The sequence below is a fragment of the Schistocerca piceifrons genome, chromosome 3, assembly GCF_021461385.2.
Source record: "Schistocerca piceifrons isolate TAMUIC-IGC-003096 chromosome 3, iqSchPice1.1, whole genome shotgun sequence".
Classification (NCBI taxonomy): domain Eukaryota; kingdom Metazoa; phylum Arthropoda; class Insecta; order Orthoptera; family Acrididae; genus Schistocerca; species Schistocerca piceifrons.
Genome location: NC_060140.1, coordinates 495,741,273 through 495,762,902, shown reverse-complemented (window position 1 = coordinate 495,762,902; position 21,630 = coordinate 495,741,273). Strand labels below are relative to the sequence as shown.

Below are 21,630 nucleotides of genomic sequence, written 5' to 3'. Positions count from 1 at the left end.
AGGTTGGTTTGCTTTGCCTTTCTTCGACCTGTTATGTGTATCTGAGTCTTGTAGATGACGGTGATGAGTGCTTTAAAGTATAGCGTTGTCTTTTTCTTTTTAGTCATTAGCCTTCTGACTGGTTTCATGCGAACCGTCACGAATTTCTCGCCTGTGCCAACCTCTTCATCTCAGAGCGGCACTTACAACCTACGTCCTCAGTTATTTGCTGGATGCATTCCAATCTCTGACTTACTCTACAGTTTTTGCCTTCTACAGCTCCCTCTAGTACCATGGAAGTGTTTCCTTGATATCTTGAATATGTCCTATCATCCTGTCCCTTCTTATTGGCGGGTTTTACCATATATTCCATTCCTCGCAGATTCTGCGCACAATCTTCTCATTCCTTACCTTATCTGTCAATCTATTTCAACATTCGTTTGTAGCACCACATCCCAAATGCTTCGATTCCCTTCTTTTCCGATTTTCCCTCAGTCCGTGTTTAACTATCACACTATGCGGTGTTCCAAGCCCACCATCTCAGACATTTCTTCCTCAAATTAAGGCCTATGTTTGATAATAGTAGAATTCTCTTGTCCAGGAATGCCCTTTATGCCAGTGCTAGTCTGATTTTGATGTCCTCCTTGCTCCGCCCGTCATGGCTTATTTCGCTGCCTCGGTATCAGAATTCCTTAACTTTGTGTACTTCGTGATCATCAATCATGATGTTAAATTTCCAGCTGTTCTTGTTTCTGTTACTTCTCATCACTTTCGTCTCCCTCCGAATGACTCTCAGTCCACATTCCGTACGAATTAACTATCCATTCCGTTCAACGGATCCTGTAATTCTACTTCACTTTCAATGAGGATAGCGATGTTATCAGCGAAACTTATCATTTATATCCTTTCATCCTCTGTTTCAATCCTATTCTTGAACCTTCCTTTTATTTCCGTCATTGACTCTTCAACATATAGATTGAACAGTAGGGGCAAAGGACTACATTCCTGTCTTACGCACTTTTTAATCTTAGTCTTCCACTCTTATTGTTCTCTACTGGTTCTTGTACATATTGCATATTACCCTTCTTTCCCTAAAGCTTACCCCTACTTTTCTCGGAATTTCGAACACCTTGCACAATTTGACATTGTGGAACGCTTTTTCCGGGTCGACATATCCTATGAACATGTCTTTATTTTTCTTCATTCTTGCTTCCACTATCAAGCACAACGTCAGAACTGCCTCTCTGGTGGCTTTACCTTTCCTAAAGCCACATTGACCATCATCTAACTAATCTTCAATTTTATTTTCCAGTCTTCCATTTATTATTCTCGACAGCAACTTGGATGCATGAGCTGTTAAACTGATTGTGCGATAATTCTCTCACTTATCGACTCTTGCTGTCATCGGAATTGTGTGGATTATGTTCTGAAAGTCTTATACATTCTATACGCAACGTGAATAGTCGTTTTGTTGTCACTTCCCCCAATGATTTTCTGATATTCCGCTGGAATATTATCCATCCCTCCTGCCTTATTTGATCTTAAGTCGTCCAAAGCTCTTTTAAATTCTGCCTGTAACACCACTCCTGCTTCTTCTATTAAATCGTCATTAGACAAGTCCTCTCACTCACAGAGGCCTTCCATATACTCTTTCCACCAATCCGCTCTCTCCTCTGCGCTTAAGAGTGAACTTCGCATTACACTTTTAATGTTACCGCCCATGTTTTTAATTTCACCGAAAGTTGTTTTGACTTCTCTATATGCTGAGTCAGTCCCGACAATCATTTCTGTTTTCGGTTCCTTCATATTTTTCATGAGGCTTCCCTGCACTTCCTATTTGATTCATTCTGAAGTAGCGTGTATTTCTGTGTACCTGAATTTCCTCTCCTAGACAGCAAATTATGAGAGATAAAAAATGCTTCCACCACCACACTCGAGCCGGGTACATCCGAATAGAGTGTCACTACACACGAGTTCGTCGACGAGAGGTTAGTACATGAACTAAACAAAAAAAAAATTCGGTAGCCTAAAATTTGAATGTTCCACAGGATTCTGTGGCAGCTATAAAACTTGGGGTTAATGACAAAACAACTAAAAAAGAAAACCGCAAGCGGTACGCCTTGTTATTAGACGAGTAACCGGCTGAATGAACCCTGAATGCACGGCATGTGTGGACAGAAAGTCGCGAACAGAAAAAAACCTCCCTCTCTGCTCGTTGTAAAATGATGAAGCGCGTATGAGCTGCTGCAAAAAATGCAATCCGGTTTTCGTCGGCACTGAAAAGTCGTTTTTTGGCTTTTAGTGCTTTCATCCATTGAGTGTAATGTGGGATATTGAAATATCAGCCCATATATGTGACTAAGTAGAGGGCTTAGTGGCAGTCGTAATACAAATCCTTGTCATATATGCGAGATACTAATGCTTTCGCTAATTCTGCAGGATTATTAATGGCTGCGTGCTTTGTCAACGATTGTATGTTCATTGACAGTAATCTGTAGAGCTTTCACTGTAATTTAACTGTAAGAAACTGGCATCTTTAACGATAGCGAAACCCACAGCAAAGATTAAGGAAAAACACGTGAAAACTGTTATAGTTGGTATAGTCAATTGTATCGTGGAGGGAATTTTCAGACACATTTCTTACAGGGAGAGGCAATTAACAAATTGAAACTGATCGGAGCGTTGTTGAATATTTCAATTCTGTGAGGGCAATCGAAGATAATTTTTTTTAATTACCTGCTGAATCTTTCAGGTACATTTGAATTAGGCAACTGTTTCGATAGAAGTGAACTGGGAGGAGCGCATATGCCTGACAAATAGTTTGTGGGTCATGTGTTAAAACATGTCTAATCATACATACATGTCGCAATAAATTATGTCAGTAGCAGATATGTGAAAAAAAGAGCCACCGCTAGAAAATGGAATTACTGCATCCTTCAGCCAACATATGGGTAAACCATTCATATAAACCTCGTAAATTTATTTTTTACTGAAACTGACTCGGATTTACATCATTTATTGACTAATTAATGAATTGATCCATACCCTCCGATAGGTAGAAATGCGATCCAACTAAAATTCTTCCGTCTCATAGAACATGAGGACAACAAAAGCATAAACTTGCTGGATCCTAAAAACACAAACCATGAACAAAAACATAAGTTCAACATACACAAAAAATACACATATACCGACATAATACTGGAAAACTCATCATACCATCCCACAACACAGAAACATGGTTCTTTTAGGTCCATGCTACGCAGACAACACTCTCTTGATTTAGAAAAAAACGGCCTCGAAATGAGCTAGATACAATAAAAAGCATTGCCATAAAAAAGGCAATGGATAATTTAGGCAGACAGGTACACAAAAGTAAGGTAAGAAATGTCCACACTGTGAAAGAAGAGTATTTGCCAGTATCTTATACCTGGGCTGAATATCAGAAAAGATGGCTAACCTTTTTAAAAAAATTAGCAATTACAGTCTCAACTAGTAATAAGTTCGGAAACTTAATCGTCCATAACATAAAATCAAATACATAAAAATTCAATAGCAGTGGAGCGTACAACGTACTATTCCCGAGTTGTCCTACCTACTATGTGGGGAAAATAGGCAGAAACATCAAAGCCCGTTTTCAAGAATAAATTAGTGCTTTCAGGCTCAACCACTTCGAAAAATCAGTTATTGCATAACGTATGTTGGAAACGAAAGGTGTCATGAACAGTATAGAAAAAAATTTGCCACTACTGCAAATGAAGCCAATGGTAAGTCCTTAAATTTGTTAGAACAATTGGAGATACACCTCCATTAAATCAGAAAAACAGGATCTACGTTAAATGACCAGACAGATTTCGCAAGCCAGAGTTAATTTTGTAATTTTAAAGACCTATTCTGAAGTTATTCCCTGAATACGTCAATTGTTTAATAATTAGATCTCTGGGCTTACGAATAAATTTATCATTGATCACACCACATACAACAAAAACTGTGAAGTTTTTACAAAAGTGTGTAAGCAAATGTGTCTCCAAAGAGAAGTGATATGAAAGAACAGGTTGAATAAACCAGTGTGTGATGCTGTTGAAAAGTTAAAATCACTTTTATTGGATTATGTGGTAAGTTTACTATGTTCATTTTCTCCACTGTATCGCACATATTTTCCGCTTTTGAATTACGAAATTCATAACGTAACATCAAACCTTTTCATGACAAGAACTTACATGTCACCTCATTCAAAAGTAGAAATAATCCGTGTATCAAGACAATTTACACCTGACGATGGACCCACGGGGTTCGAAATGCGTCGTGTATTTAATAATACACGAAAATTTGTGACTGAAGGCGTTTTTTAATTTAGACTTCCAGTGTACTAAAAACAGTCACGTTTGCAGCTGTAAAATAAACATTTCAGGCAATGAAAGTTTTCGAAATGCAGTTTTACAGAAGAATAGATAGGTGGACGTGTAAGTAATGATGAAATACTTTATCGAATAAGGAAGAAAATAAATTTACAGCACAATTTGACTAAAAGAATGGATACGTTGATAGGACATCTCCTAAGACACTAAGCAACAGTGAATTTGTGGACAACAATTCGAGAGAGAGTCAACGGCTTGAATGCACTACGCAAATTCAGAACGGATTTATATTGCACAGCAGTTAATGTTTTATACGGCCCATCTGTGTGACTTCCCCTATTTAGCTTTAAACATGTACACTATTCAGCAATAATCAGTTACAAAATATTGGTTTTTTCCTAACGTAGAAGTGAACTCATTACATTAAATTAACGAACAAGTAGCAAAAAAGGGAAAAGCTGGTTAATAGAAAAAAAGGGGCTCTTTGAGATACAAACCATTTTATAACTATGCACCATAAGTGGTAACTGCACCATATCTATGGAACTGTGATCAGATTTTAAAATCACTAACTAAAATAAATTTTACCAGTCATCTAAGAATTGCTTGGATTCAGAGCCTCGCTACAGTCCACGTTGAAAAGTTTTCATTTAATTATTATTCTTTATTGAAATTCTGAGAGGAATTGTTCTGTATATTTGCCAGAACTTGGAAAATGGGAAGATTAAATGGTTAATATCTCCCAAATGTGAATTATTGCAGCCATAAAAGTGTGTATTTCTGTGGTGTGCATACTTTAAGACCTTCAGTACAGATACCATCAGATTATTTGACTTGTCGCTCTAACGAAGTAGGCGATTGTCAGCAATATGTCTTGTGGTCTTATCGTGGCATGTTTATCTTCTGCCGTTAGGTCAGATGATAGAAATGCCACTTGCACGCTTAGAGTAGCAGATTGACGGTGACCAACTTTAAACAGAACTTGATTAATTTTCACACACATTTATTAAAATAATAACAATCATAAAAATTACTTAACTTGGTTGTGGATGCTATTTATAATTCACAATCTGAAGTTCCTTTGGTATTGGTACGTTAATCTTATTCTCACATATATCTCTGATACTTGACAAAAGTGTCTATACATTTATCTTCATGGCTATGTACAGGAATATGGTAATCTTATTAGGCGCAGACTGAAACTTGACTATAGACTGGTACAGACAAATGCAAACTGGTACAGACTGGTGCAGACTGACTAATTGGAGGTCTGTACAGTCGTTATAATACCTCGTGCGTTCATGTATCACTGCGCTAGTGTGATCCACGAGGAGAAAAGTTTCTACATTAGCAGCAATCTCATTGGCTGCGTTACATATTAATACACGGATCAGCAGAAGCAGAATTTGGTCCGTCTCTATGGCAGCGCCATCTCGTAGTGCGGAGATGGACGAGCGCTGTGCCTGCGCTGTTGTGCTTAGTGGGGCGCGCTCTAGTGGGGAAGTTGTGTACGCACTGACTACGCGGAACTATGTACACAACAATTTCTTAAAGTGATACAGATAAGCAGGGAACCAATCGCGATTGCATCTCACCCGAGCAACAGCAGATATAGCTGTGCTGTGTACTGATGTGCTATGAAACCAAGACACGTAATATATGTGAGGTTGAGCACATCCACAATACTATTATTTATATCTGATGTTTTCCACTTCTCTTCTCACTGGAAGTAGATTTCAGTTTTTACTTGATGCAAGAAAGCAGTTAGTGGAAACTGAACACCAAGAAAAGCTCCGGATACAGCCGCATTCTTGGTCTGCTGGTGTACTGTTTCACTGAATAAAACGTCTGCTTGAGTTTTATATCGAGGCAATTAATGTAGTTATGCCTTCGAAAACATTCTGTTACGACATTGTCTACGCTGATAAATACGTTTAGTACTGAATTTTCCCAGTTCTTACCCTCGAAGGTGTCGAGGATGCGTTTCATATCGCAAGCAGGATCCATAGCGACACTAGCAGAGATGTTCGTCGCGAGAACAGAGGCACCGTCAATGCGGCAGCTCCGGCAGCTGCAGTGGCTGTCGCTGGCAGCTGGGGTGACGCTTGCGACCGGCCAAACTCCTTCTCGCCACGCAGACCCGCCACAACAGCCCGCTGCGGTCTCCGTCTGCCACTGCCCGGCAGCCGGCGCTGTCAAAGTGTTGCGGCAACTGTAGACTCCCCCAGCACCCCGCTCTCTTTGCAATGTGTCATTATCCGCAGTACTACGGAATATCCACGGGCGACAGACCGGCCGCCGAAATGGCAAATACTGAGCTAAATGATCGTGGCACTGGAAAATGAACTAAATCGCGGAATAATGGAAAAGCATGTTGACTGCACGAGATACGAGGCGTGTTTTCTAAGTTAGTACCGTTTTGAAATTAAAAAAAGACTTGTTAAGATATCTCAATAATTTTATTTTTACATGAAAACCTGTACCTTAATCTACTTTTCTACATAATTTTCGTCAATATTGAGGCGCTTCTCATAACGTTGTACCAGCTTTTGAATATCCTCCTCATAGAAGTCTGCCGCCAGACTTGTTAACCACTGCATCACCACTGTTTTGACTCCGTCATCGTCTCGAAGACGCTGACCGCCCAGGTGTTTCTTCAAGTGCAGGAACAGGGGCGCAAGATCGGGACAGTACGGAGGATGACTTCGAGTTTCCCATCGAAAAGATGTGATGAGATCTTTGGTCTGATTCTCCATATGCGGACGGGCATTGTCTTGCAGCAAAACGATGCCCTTGCTCAACTTCCATGGACTGTTTCTTTGATTCTGGTGTGACGTAGGCCACACATGTTTCATCGCCCGTAACAATTTGGCTTAAGAAATCAACACCGTCGTTGTGGTATCGCTCAAGGAAAGTCAATGCACTGTCTAAACGTTTGGTTTTGTGCACATCCGTCAACATTTTCGGTATCTAACGTGCGCAGAATTTTCAGTAATTCAAGGGATCGGGCATAATGCCATACAAAACACTACGAGAAATATTACGAAAGTCATACCGCAAGGAGGAAATCGTAAAGCGTCTGTTTTCTCTAACCTTATTGTCCACTTCGTGCACCAAACTTTCATTAACGACCGAAGGACGCCCAATCCTTTGTTTATCATGCACATTTGTGCGGCCATATTGAAATGCTCTCACCCACATTCTTACCATTCCATCACTCATAAAGGTTTCTCCGTAAACTGCACAGATCTCACGATGAATATCGATCGCTTTTAGGCCTTTAGCACTAGGAAATCTTATAACAGCCTGTACTTCACAGTCGGCGGGACTCACGATTATCGGAGGCATCTTAAACATTCAGTACACAACCTAAACAAAGAAGAATCAGACTGTAATGGCGTCAGTGCGTACATGAAGGTACGGGCTTTCATGTAAAAATAAAATTATTGAGATACCTTAGCACGTCTTTTTTAAATTTCAAAACGGTACTTACTTAAAAAAACACGCCTCGACCTCCTGAGATTCTACACAGGCGACGAAAAAGAGTTTACTACAGTTCTTGGAACAGTTTATCTGTAGCAACTAAGGGCATCAACCGACTGAAAAAAAGAAAGAACAACCGTAGAAGTTATTTCCAGTTTCAAGATAAGCTCATCAGACATAACCGTATTGATGCACTATCTATTAGTGGGCACTAATATGAGGCGTCTCCACCATTCGCCTTTGCGGTTTCAGCTCTCCTGGGGACACTTTCAGTGAGGTGTCTGTCTGTCTGTGGAGGAATGGGAGCCCATTGTTCATCAACAGTCGAAATCGGAGAAGACAATGATGTTGCACACTGGTATCTGGAGCGAAACCGACGTTCCTCCTCATCTCAAAGGTGTTCCGTTGGGTTCAGGTCGAGACTCTGGGCACGCTAATCCATTTCAGGAACGTTATTCTCCACAAACCGTGGCTCACAGATGATGCGCTACGACAGTGTGCGTTGTCATGCTGATACAAATAATCATCCCTTCAAAACTCTTCTTCTACTGAACCAGTACACAATGCTCTAAAATGTGCTCATCTTCTTCTGCATTTAGCGTTTTACACTGAACAGCCCGCGAGCACGCATAAGTGCCGCAACACGACGTAGCATGGACTCGACTAGTGTCTGAAGCAGTGCTGGAGGGAATTCACGCCATGAATTCTGCATGGCTGTCCATAAATCCGTAAAAGTACGACGGGGTAGAGATCTCTTCTGAACAGCACGTTGCAAGACATCCCAGATATGCTCAATAATGTTCATGTCTGGGGAGTTTGGGGCCAGCGGAAGTGATTAAACTCAGAAGAGTGCTCCTGGAGCCAATCTGTAGCAATTCTGGACGTGTGGGGTGTCCCATTGTCCTGCTGCAATTGCCCAAGTCCGCCGGAATTCACAATGGACATGAATGGATGCAGGTGATCAGACAGGATGTTTACGTACGTGTCACCCGACAGAGTCATATCTAGACGTAACACAGGTCCCACCTCACTCCAACTGCACACGCCCCACACCATTACGGAGCCCTCACCACCTTGCTGACATGTAGCTTCCATGGATTTGTGAGGGGGTCTCCATACCTGCTCAAGTCCATCCCCTCGATGCAATTTGAAACGAGACACGTCCGACCAGGTAACATGTTCCTGTCATCAACAGTCCAATGTCGATGTTTAAGGGCCTAGGCGAGGCGTAAGGCTTTGTGTCTTGCAGTCACCAAAGGTACACGAGTGGGCCTTCGGCTCCGAAAGGCCATTTTGATGATGTTTCGTTGGATGGTTAGCACGCTGACACTTGTTGATGGCCCAGAATTGATCTGCAGCAGTTTGCGGAAGGGTTGCAATTCTGTCACGTTGAACGATTCTCTTCAGTCGTCGTTGGTCCCGTTCTCGCAGGATCTTTTTCCGGCCGCAGCGATGTCGGAGATTCGAAGTTTTGCTGAATTCCTGATATTCACAGTCCACTGGTGAAATGGTCGTATGGAAAAATATCCGCTTCACCGCTACCGCGGAGATGCTGTGCCCCATCGCCCGTGTGCCACTACAACACCACGTTCAAATTCAGTTAAATCTTGATAATCTGCCACTGTAGCGGCAGTAAATGATCTAACAACTGCGCCACACACTTCTTGTCTTATGTAGGCGTTGCCGACCGCAGCACCATATTCTGCCTGTTCACAAATCTCTGTATTTGAATACGCTCGCCTATACCAGTTTATTTGGCGCTTTAATGTATAAAGAGCAGCAAGAGGACCAGACGCTAACCACGAATAACATCCCCATGTAACACCAACTCCTCTGCGCTTCACTATTGGCACTACACATCACGGCAGGTGAAACCTAAACCTTTACATCGGACTGCCACAGCGTGATTCGCCACTCCAAGCCACTCGTTTCCATTCATACGCTGTCCAGTGGCGTCGTTTATCACTGATATAGAAATGTGTGGCTTGTGAGGAGCTGCTCAACCATCGTAGCCCACTTTTTTTGACTCCTTACGCACTGTTATTGCTAGCTGGACTGCCGGTACACTTCGGAAGTGACGAGTGATTCCTTCAGAATGATTTTATGTGACTTCTTACAGCCACCCTGCACAGCGCTCTACGGACTCTGCCCATCAGTACTTGCGGTCTTCCTGATATTCGTTTAGCTGTTGTTGTTTCTTCACGTTTCTACTTCACAGTCACATTAACAGTCGACTTGGTCAGTTTAGAAAATTTGAAATGTTCCTGTTGGATCTGATAGCCAGATGACATCTCTGAGCCTCGTGCAGACTGGACTCCTAGTCTGTCTAGTATATCAAGACTGACATCTTGGCAGACGATGTTACAAACCTCACTTCTACAATGTTTATCTTTTGAATTGGAGAAGTATCTACCTGGAAAAACAAATACAAACCCTTCGGCTTTAAAATGTTTCTTATCTTATTTGAAATTTTACTTATAAAAGGTAAACTACATCATTTCCTTTTCGGTCTATCTATTTTCTTCCTTGGGCACAGAAGAGATCTGGCCTACTTCTTCAGTTTTTTTTTACGGAGGATTTGGCAATTTTAGATTTAAATTTAATACTTCTGACTATCGACTTTATTGTATTGACTTCCTGGTCATGATATTCTTGAGACGTGGGTATGGAAAGGAGACGGTGCATCGTCTGGTGGAATGACACATATTTGTATTGTATTGTAAGTCGAACGGAATTGGCAGTCATAAATTTAAAATTGACCAGGAAGACTCTTTTACTAACAGATTCATCCCAGCTTCCTCTCTCCTTTCTATCCACATGTCCCAAGACGACAGGAAAGCTGGGTTGTGGCCTATAAAGATGAAGTTTATCTTTCTGCAATATTACTGATGTGCTGTTAGTCGGTATCCAACGAATGTCATGAAAATATGGAATAATGAGTTCAGGGGCGCTACTTTTAACATCATGCAGGAAATGGTTCTGAGTACTATGCGACTTAACTTCTGAGGTCATCAGTCGCCTAGAACTTAGAACTAATTAAACCTAACAAACCTAAGGACATCACACACATCCATGCCCGAGTCAGGATTCGAATCTGCGACCGTAGCGGTCGCCCGGCTCCAGACTGTAGCGCCTAGAACCGCACTCATGCAGGAACTCAGCACCCGAGAGTTCGGACATATTGTTCGCTTAGCCGTGAAGGGCTGTAAATGAAGGCTCGTATAGCTACCTGACGTACTTTAAATCATAAACGGGCATCCTTGCAGTGTGACAAATATTTGCACAGACACTTCGAGGACGTCCGGAGCACTACTGACCGTCAGCAGGGCCATCACTGTTGTGGTTTTCCTTGACGCAGCAGCAGACAGAGAAACGCCGATAGTCACATGTTCAACGACAACACTGGACGCACAACTGCGACAACTTCGTCTTTCCAGAAGGGTCTCAGTCCCGTGTGCAGCTTTACGTTGGATGTAGCCGTCAGTTGATGCTCCCAGGAGAAAAAATGTTGGCGGATTTCATTCGTCATCGCCATAAGAGCACAGCATCAGATGTGATGGGGTATGAGGTGCCATTGTAAACACTACATGATCACCTCTGGTTCGGGTAGCCGACAATTTGACGGGAGCCGCTACATTTCTGACGTGATATGGCCAATGGCTGTGTCCTGTCTTCGATATCTGGGTCATGATACTTTTAGTAAGATAGTGAAAGACTACATGTTACCCGTGTTGTCTCCATCTGTCTACACAGAAACAGTGTTTGGCTGTTTCCCTGGCCAGTAGCTACGGTCGCAGGTTCGAATCTTGCCTCGGACATGTATGTGTGTGATGTCCTTAGGTTAGTTATGTTTCAGTAGTTCTAAGTTCTAGGGGACTGATGGCCTTACAAGTTAAGTCCCATAGTGCTCAGAGCCATTTCAACCATTTGAATTCGAACCTGGCCAGCATGTACTCCAGGTCTCGCATCCATCACTTCATGAGTCACTGAGAGACATGCATGCCACCATTCACCAGTTCGTTGAACTATTACAACTCATCATAACGTGTAGGCTTTCACGGCCGGCGTCTTCAGTAATTAAAACTTCCGGGCTAAGAGGCCGTGGTCCAATAGTAGAAATACTTCTCCCTGACGTGTCGTTGCCAGCTGTGGGCAACATCATCTGAGGTGAGTCTGCGACTGGCTGCTAGGCCGTGGAGGTCCTGTTTACACCACAATAGTTTTAACAGGAAAGAAGAAGGCTTGAAGTTAGATAAGATATGGCGATCGACTTTGTACCGAAGATGTGACAATCGATTACCTTCGATCGAGAGTAATGACGCCAGCCGGAGATAGTTTTACTGTTGACAACACGTGACGAGTGGTGGCGCCCTCTACGCGCTCTATATAAACAGGACCTCCACGGCCTAGCAGCCAGTCGTAGACGCACCTCAGATGATGTTGCCCGCAGCTGGCAACGAAACGTCAGGGAGAAGTATTTCTACTATTGGACCACGGCTTCTTAGCCCGGAAGTTTTAATTACTATTACAACTCATTCATATAACTACTTCTGCTTTGAAGGTGACATATACTCACAACCAGACTGTTTAGCCATGGGTAACTTGCATGGGAGAAACCTTACCCGACCTATTCATTAACCATACTGAAATAAAATTTTTCGAAAAATTTAAACAGGCAGCGAACAAGGTCGTTTATTACGAACGTTACGTTGATGCCACATTAATCCTATTAAATGGCGCAAAAAAAAACCATAGCCATCATCCATTCAATACTAAATATTATGCATGACAAAATCAAGTTCACACACGAAACTGAAGTAAATAACTGTATCAAACTATTAGATATCACAATAAAGAAAGAAAATTCAGTGCGAAAATTAGAATTTTTCGAAAACTAGTCATTATAAACATATTAAACAGTAAAGAACAATGTCGCCCAGAAAGTCATAAAAAGTATATCTACATGCAGTGATATGGAGATTAATGTATTTTCAACTTTAAAAAGATGAGCTCGACAAAGAATCAGCAATACTAGAAAATGTAATTAAAGTCAATAATTTCAAACTGCAAATAATTGAAGAAATGTGCAGCTAGAAACTGTAAGTTAAACAAAAATCACAGTCAAATGAAATTACTTTAGAAAGAGAGAAAACCAAACAAAAAACCAAGTTCTTAGTAGTGCCCTATCATGGAGTCTTTTCTAATAAAATAGCCAAAAATTTCAAAAAAGCGATCATAAAAATTGGGTTCCGTAGTGAACACTATATTAGTAACGTTATAAGACACTCCACCAGTACAACAGACCCATCTAATAAGTCAGTGGTATATAAAATCAGATGTGACGATTGTGACAAATTATCCGTTCTGCAAACCGGTAGAAATTTTGGGTGCGTTCAAAAGAGCACATAAAATCTAACGATAGCAGCACAAGCGCCTTTGAACTACATCTCCTAAAAAACATACATACATAAACATTAGCAAAAAACTCTGTATTCTGCAAACAAATATCTTAGAAGAAATCTAAATTTTCAGTCATTTGAAAAATCAGGCTGATACACTTCTTAATGAGCAAAAAGATCTCCGGAAAAAAGAATTCCTGGACAACGTCAGTCATATTCCGCTAATGTCCGATCAGAAATCCTCTAACCAATAAAATGAATATTAAATCTCACCTCTTCACATGTTTTAATATTTTTTTATTATCAATACTGTTTTATTTCTTACTACTTTTAACTTTTTTCAACTACACACATAAAAATAAAGTCGTAATGTGAAATTATTACTCCATTTTTCAGTGCTTAACTTTACTCTTTCATCTGTGTACCACCTTCGAAAATGTCAAGCTGTCAAACCAGCAGTACAACATTTGTAAAGCGAAACGAATAAAAGACACAACTTTAAAAACTCTAACATTTCAGTATGTAAGGCATAGTTTTCTGTTGCAGGAAAATGTATTTAAAATAGATTTACATTTACATTATTACATTTCATTAAATGTACTCGCAATTGAGAATGTGGACAACAATCAGATGTAGAATGGAATGACGACAATTAAAATTTCGGCCGGACCGGTACTCGAACCCAGATTTCACACTTATCACGAGCCTTACCGTCTTACCATTTTTTAAAATAATTACGCTCTATCCATCTTTTTTTAAGGGAGACACAGAAACTTCTAGAAAAACAAATATGAAAAAAGGGAAAAGGATTTTGGAAGGTTTTTTTCTTTTTTTTATACAAATAGATAAAGGAAAGCTGTTCCTCTTCGTCTACATAACCAGAAGAATAGAAAGTCGTCCCGTTACGACATAAGGATGCTCCATACTATAGCCCGCTATGGGTTATCCGTACACGACTCACGGTCGTACCTAAAGTTTCATATCTTGTGAACCATGTGTCAACAACCAGTGTTCGCACATCCAGTGCTATTAACCGTACAGACGAGACATTTTAACTGAAAATGGATGGTCACCCATTCAAGGGCCGGCCACCCCCGACAGCGCTTAACTTCGATGATCTCATTGGAACCGGTCTATCCACTGCGGCAAGGCCGTTGCCTACACTATAAACACATAATAGCTATTTATTATATTGCTGACGTAGCAGTATTAATGACCAGCACTGTAATTTCAAATCTGACCGACAGCCATAAGCAGGGTGTTTCGGATAAAATGGATGCCTCTGACGGTAGTGCCACTTGGCCGTCCGGAGCTGGCGACCGACGGCCTTTGTAGTCTGGTCCCTTCAACCCCCACAAACCAAACCAACCAACCAACCGTCTGGAGCTCTGTCTTCTTGCGACCGTACATTCTCGAGACCACCGCTGCCAGCAATCATGCGTCGAAGCTGCATTCCTACTGAATCTTTCTGAAATATTACAGAAGGAACATCTTGCTTCTCGTGACTTCGCTCAAACTCAGTGAGGTGTTGATAAAGGCGTCTTTGTTACCTTAAAGGCATTCTTGACCGACTTCAACTCACCAGGTCCAATCTCAAATGCAACTCAAGACCGTTACAGCGCGTATTTAAGGCAAACCTGATTTTCGTTCTTATTGTGGCGCTACTAGCGCCACTGTTTTGCGACTGGCGAGAAATTTTAATAGTCGTCATCTTCCAGATGTAGTAACGCACCTACCAAGATTCGTTTATGTCGCACGACTCCTTCTTGGTGTTGCGATTTTTTTTTCCTATAGTGTACTATACCTAGTATTTTGTAAGTTACGCAGGCATACACTTTATCTGAAACGTCCTGTGTAGTATAGCGACAAGATTAGGTCAATAACCGTACATCATTTCTGGATGAAGTGCATGTGAACCGAGAGTGCGCGTTTGCTTACAGAGCGTAGAGGCAGCGAACGGAGAAACGGCCAGCAGCGGAGAATGGGGGAAACCGTGTGAGCGCAGCAGCAGACAATGGCCACCCCGCGTCCAGTCGGGGTCCAACCAGCGAACAGCGCCGCCTCTGGCGTGAGAACTCGGCTGCAGCAGCCGCGCGATACCGGCCTCCCTCAGCAGTTTCCGGGCTTTGAAAGCAGCGGACGGACAAGTCTGGCGAGGGAAACCCGTATCGCTCCCTGACGGCGGGAAATTTACGGGGCTACGCGGAGAGGAAACAATTGCGTCGCTGCCAGGAGAGTGAAATGAACAGACGCTTGCCGTAAGCAACGCATTAGCGTCTGAGTAATGAAGAGCTACGAGGAAACGATGCAGAAAGGAATAAGCGTCCTTGTCGAGCGTGCAGTACGGAAAACGTAAGCGAACTGCGTTTTATCGCTGGCAGAACATTTTGTCATTAATCACCAACGTGGACGAGCTGTAGCCCGTTGCCAATGGCCAGCGCATCCAAGATACACTAATGGCCATTAAAATTGCTACACCAAGAGGAAATGCAGGCGATAAACGGGTATTAATTGGACAAATATACCAGAACTGAGATGTGATTTCATTTTCACGCAGTTTGGGTGCACAGATCCTCAGAAATCAGTACCCAGAACAACCACCTCTGGCCGTAATAACGGCCCTGATACGCCCTGGGCATTGAGTCAAACAGAGATTGGATGGCGTGTACAGGTACAGCTGCCCATGCAGCTTCAACACGATACCACAGTTCACCAAGAGCAGTGACTGGCGTATTGTGACAAGCCAGTTGTTCGGCCACCATTGACCAGACGTTTTCAATTGGTGACAGATCTGGAGAATGTGCTGGCCTGGCCAGCAGTCGAACATTTTCTGTATCCAGAAAGGCCCGTACAAGACCTGCAAAATGCGGTCGTGCAGTATCCCGATGAAATTTTGGGTTCTGAAACGTGACGTCCACTGTTCAAAGTGGCGTCAATTCGAACAAGAGGTGACCGAGACGTGTAACCAATGGCACCCCATACCATCACGCCGGGTGATACTCCAGTATGACGATCACGAATACACGCTTCCAATGTTCGCTCACCGCGATGTCCCCAAACAAGGATGCTACCATCATGATGCTGTAAACAGAACCTGGATTCATCCGAAAAATGACGTTTTGTCATTCGTGCATCCGGGTTCGTCGTTGAGTACACCATCACAGGCGCTCCTGTCTGTAATGCAGCGTCAAGGGTAACCGCAGCCATGGTCTCTGGGCTGATAGTCCATGCTGCTGCAAATGTCGTCGAACTGTTAGTGCAGATTGTTGTCTTACAAACGTCCCTATCTGTTGACTCAGGGATCGAAACGTGGTTGCACGATCCGTTACAGCCATGTGGATAAGATGACTGTCATCTCGACTGCTAGTGATACGAGGCCGTTGGGATCCATTACGGCGTTCCGTATTACCCTCCTGAACACACCGATTCCATATTCTGCTAACAGTCATTGGATCTCGACCAACGCGAGCAGCTATGTCGCGATACCAAAACCGCAATCGCGATAGCCTTATCAAAGTCGGAAACGTGATGGTACGCATTTCTCCTCCTTACACGAGGCATCACAACAACGTTTCACCAGGCAACGCCGGTCAACTGCTGTTCATGTATGAGAAATCGGTTGGAAACTTTCCTTATGTCAGCACGTTGTAGGTGTCACCACTAGCGCCAACCTTGTGTGAATGCTCTGAAAAGCTAATCATTTGCATATCACAGCATCTTCTTCCTCTCGGTTAAATTTCGCGTCTCTAGCACGTCATCTTCGTGGTGTAGCAATTTTAATGGCCAGTAGTGTATGTTCTCTTCCATTCGCGGTAAGGGGCTGATTTCGCATAATATTTACTATGTATGCATTTTTTTAAATTGATTATTTAGTATAATATATACAAGCATAGTCATATGTCACTACACTCAAAACAATCAAGCAAGGAACATTATGGAAGCAAGGCGAATGTACCAAAGAACGGTAATCTGCAACTGAATTCACGAATGTTGTTTGATCAACCAATAAGTAAATATCAACTACGTAAATGTAAACGTAAACGTAAATTTACTCCACAGGTCCTGCTGGGCCCTTCTTTGTCTACCTGTGACCATGTCATCATTCGATGCGGTATGGAGATGCTCTCTTGGGCGTTGTCAGTTTTGGTGACCTGGAATCGCTACTACCTGACATGTCAAAAATGGCTCACAGTCAAATATGTTGTGGAGGGTTACGAAATTTGGGTTATCATATGCATATTAAGTAAAATCTAAATTCACGACAACTGATTGGGAACACCAGTCCAATTCACATGTCGATTAAAAGAAATGGAATTCGTGCGTTCTATCACCTATTGTGGGTCAACCATCTGCGACACACAAAGCTGTGAAGATGAGATAAGAATACCAAGATTGAATTAACAGAGCAATAAAGAACAGCATACCGGTCCGCCTCCTTCAAAAACTTGCCTCCTTTTGCGGCTGCGGTACATGGGTTTTTGAGGCCAGAGACAAGCAATGTGTTGATACATTTGAGCTTTGGTGATGGCATAGGATTCTGCGCATAAAATGAACCAAAAGAACAACTCAACATCTCTAGTTGCCTTTCTTCTCGTGTCAGACAAAGGTTCCCCAGTTCTTTACCCATAACGTGATAAGAGACGGAGGAAATGTAGAGAAAATAATCATAGAAGGAAAGATTGAGGGCTAGAAACCGAGGAGAAGACCAGTGAGCAGGTGGATAGATCAAATTAAGATCTCCGGTCTACCTCTTCTGGAAACTCTGAGCAAAGCTGATAACCATACTGGATGGAGACGCTTGGTTGGAGACGCTTGGTTCGTGGAGTTACAACACTGTGCAATGATGATGATAATGATGTTGAAGCAAATTTCCTGGAGCACGACAACTTTATGTTCTCGTCATGTTGGCCATTTTTCGCTACGAATCCCGCAGTGAGGAGATTCAGTCTTCTATATGCTAATTTGACCATAATGAAGTTGTTCACTCAGTTTTTCAGCCAATCAGGTTTTTCTGTGGGCAAATTCATTCGAGCGGCCTGCCAGATATCATTAAGATCAGTTGTTCACATAGCACGAGACTGTCAGCCTTTGCCGACTGATGTGGCGCAATGGTTAGTGCACTGGACTCTCACATTCGGTAGGATGACGCCTGAAGCCCGCGTCTGGCCATCCCGATTTAGGTTTTCCGTAATTTTCCTAAATCGTCTCATGCAAATGCCGGATTGGTTCCTCTCAAAGGGCACGGCCGATTTCCATCATCATCCTTGAAACAACCCGAGCTTGTGTTCCGTCTCTAACGACCTCGATGTCGACGGGACGTTAAACCGCAATCTTCCTTCTCCCTTTCGCTCAGTCTTTGGCTCGGGTTCGAGCCTTAGTAGCGTCCTTTACACAATTATTGAAACGCTCTCCTTTTTGGTTTCAGGAAATCGAACAAAGAACACCTTTGATAACACTGTCTCTGGCCGGCCGCTTCAATTAGCGAGTACAATGCCCAGACTGCCTAATTTCAATACTAATTAACTCGTAAACGGTGCAAGGTATCGAATTTTTTCATAACCGTTGTTTCTCAATACAACCTACCTTTCAACGGCCTAAAGAACTATTATGGCTATTTCTGGCCAACCGTATACTCCACAAGCCACTGCTCAGTGCTTGGCGGAGGGCGCATCTTACCAATATTATCGAATTTCCATTGTACTCCACTCTCGTAGGATGGATCAGTCTTCTTCCAATACAAGTTCTCTAATGTATCCAATACGGCTTTACGAAAACAAAATCATCTCTCTTTCAAGAATTTCCATTTAAGTTCCTCAACTTTTTGTATTACACTTTTCCATGGGTTACGCCTAAAAGTTATGATCTTAGTAGGGAGTCTCTGAATTCGTACGCTGGCTGTTGTCATGATTACTGGAACAGGACTCTACACCCCGGAACAATACTCTGCACTAGCATCTTACATGGGATTTCCTTTGCAGATACTACGTGCTTTCACAGAACGCTTCCAAAACATCGTCCAAAAGCCTTCCCTAACATTAATTTTAGGTGACCATACCATTTCACACCAGTTCTTAGCATCGTACCTAAGTACTTAAATAACGTGATGTGCGCAACGCGTTGGCCAGTATTGCTGTAATCTGATACTATCGAGATCTTCCTTCTTCGCTATATATAGAACTGTCTTCCAAATACTCTATGTGATCAAAAGTATCCGGACACCCCCAAAACATACGTTTTTCATATTAGGTGCATTGTCCTGCCACCTACTGCCAGTTAGTCCATATCAGCGACCTCAGTAGTCATTAGACATCGTGAGAGAGCAGAATGGAGCGCTCCGCGGAACTCAAGGACTTCGAACGTCATACGCGAACCTCTGTACGTGAAAGTCTGTACGCGAACGTCTGTACGCGAGATTTCCACACTCCTAAACGTCCCTACGTCCACTGTTTCCGATGTGAGAGTGAAGTGGAAAAATTAAGGGTAACGTGCAGCACAAAAGCGTACAGGCCGACCTCGTCTGTTGCCTGACAGAGACCGTCGACAGTTAAAGAGGTTCGTAATGTGTAATAGGCGGACATCTATCCAGACCATCACTCAGGAATTCCACACTGGAATACCCGGCAGTAGGTAGCAGAACAATGCACCTAATATGAAAAACTTATGTTTTGGGTCTGTCCGGATACTTTTCATCACATAGTGTATGTTTTCTGTTGTTTTCCTAGACAGCTCATGACGAGTGCTGCGTTGAAAAGGACATGGCCTGTCTATTTCCCCATCCTTCCCCTATCTAAATTTGTGGTCTGTCTTTAAAATTAAGAATAAAGAACTGTCGGCCCCGGGTGGGACAGCTGCATATCGAAACGTGACACGTGACTCATGGCAACTTGTTCCATTTCCCACTTTACACGTGGTGCAGCAATAATATCAACAGTTGCAGAAAATGTTATAAAGGCAATAGAATTCTTGTGTACCAGGCCGCCGAAGGGAATGCTGTCAACTGTAGACTACATTTCTTCCGCCTTCTTCTTGCGGAGATGGAAATCCCTCCGCCACCAGCACAGAGCACAGTGTGCTGCAGGCTCACATTTCCTATAGCCAGCTCGGTACAAGTCCTGCAGCTACGGAATGGAGTATAGTTCTACGAGTTCCGTTGAGAAGACAACATTCCAACTTAGTAGTCGCTATTTACGGTACAGCTCCTGCAGCTACGGAATGGAGTATAGTTCTACGAGTATAGTTCTACGAGTATAGCTCTACGAGTTCCGTTGAGAAGACAACATTCCAACTTAGTAGTCGCTATTTACGGACACACAGGGCAGTATCGAGTCCGTGTACAATTATCTGTACTCATAGTGAAAATATCACAGACCACCATGAGAAGCAAAGCTATTTAGATATCACTGTACTAGATTTTGTATATCAAGTGCCACGCATCGGACTGTATGTCGCTGAAGTACTATTTTGTAACATACTCTAAATAAATGTCATTGGTTATTTCTTACTACGTTGCCATATTTCTTTTCTAGTGCCGCCCTCAAGATAGTGTGTGACTTGATATTTGAAGCGAGCACCTGCTACCCATTTTATTGAACAATAGCAGTAAATATCTTTTCTGCTACTGTGGATGTTTGAATTAATGGTAGCATTCTATTACAACAGGAAGGGAGAGCAAAGAGTTACTGTGAACAGTTCAGCTGTAGGGTTGGCAAAAATTATGGTTCAGGTATATATATGCCAGTGTCATAGGCAGAACATAAGGAAATAGAGAAAGTATATGACGATACTGAACGAGTAATTTAGCACATAATGAGAGATGAAATTTAATTATCATGGACGATTGGAACGCAGCTGCACGGGAGGAACAGAAGGAAGACTGACGGGAGAACATGGACGCGTTAGTAGAAATGAGAGAGGAGGAAGGATGACTGAGTTCTGCAGTAAAATTCAGCTGGTAACAGATAATACACCTTCAATAACCGGAAATGAAGGAGGTAGATTTGGAAAAGCCCTAGAGGCAGGAGGAGATCCCAGGTGTATACACAATGCTTGGACAGAGTTTCCGAAATCAGATACTGGATTGTAAGCCGTACCCATGAGAAGATATATACTGGGATCATACTTAAGTAGTGATCAAGACGTCTAAAGTTTAAGACAGTCGTCCTGAAGAATCCATATGCTAATAGATGGGATAGTGTAGTGCTGAGAAATGTTAATGTATGTTTGAAGTTCTCTAAGGATACGGTATAATGAACACCTCACTAGGCAGTTATGTTGAAGAGGAATGGGTATCTCTAAAACGATGAATCACAGATGTTGGACGGACAAACACAGTAGAACGTAGGTAACGGAGAAGAATCTTTGGGTAGCAGAAGAAAGAGTTCAAGTCATCGACAAAAGAAGGAAGTAGAAAA

The 21,630-nt window shown here is 42.4% G+C and overlaps 1 protein-coding gene across 1 annotated transcript in view; it reads right to left on the bottom strand.

Moving 5' to 3' along the window:
- The window catches only part of LOC124788774 (lipase member H-like), a 480,664-nt gene extending 474,320 nt beyond the window's left edge, over positions 1–6,344 (bottom strand). Inside the window, exon 1 of the mRNA XM_047256057.1 lies at positions 6,299–6,344. Coding sequence (XP_047112013.1) covers positions 6,299–6,344 — 46 coding nt within the window. The remainder of the gene's footprint in view (positions 1–6,298) is intronic.
- Positions 6,345–21,630: the final 15,286 nt, after the last annotated feature.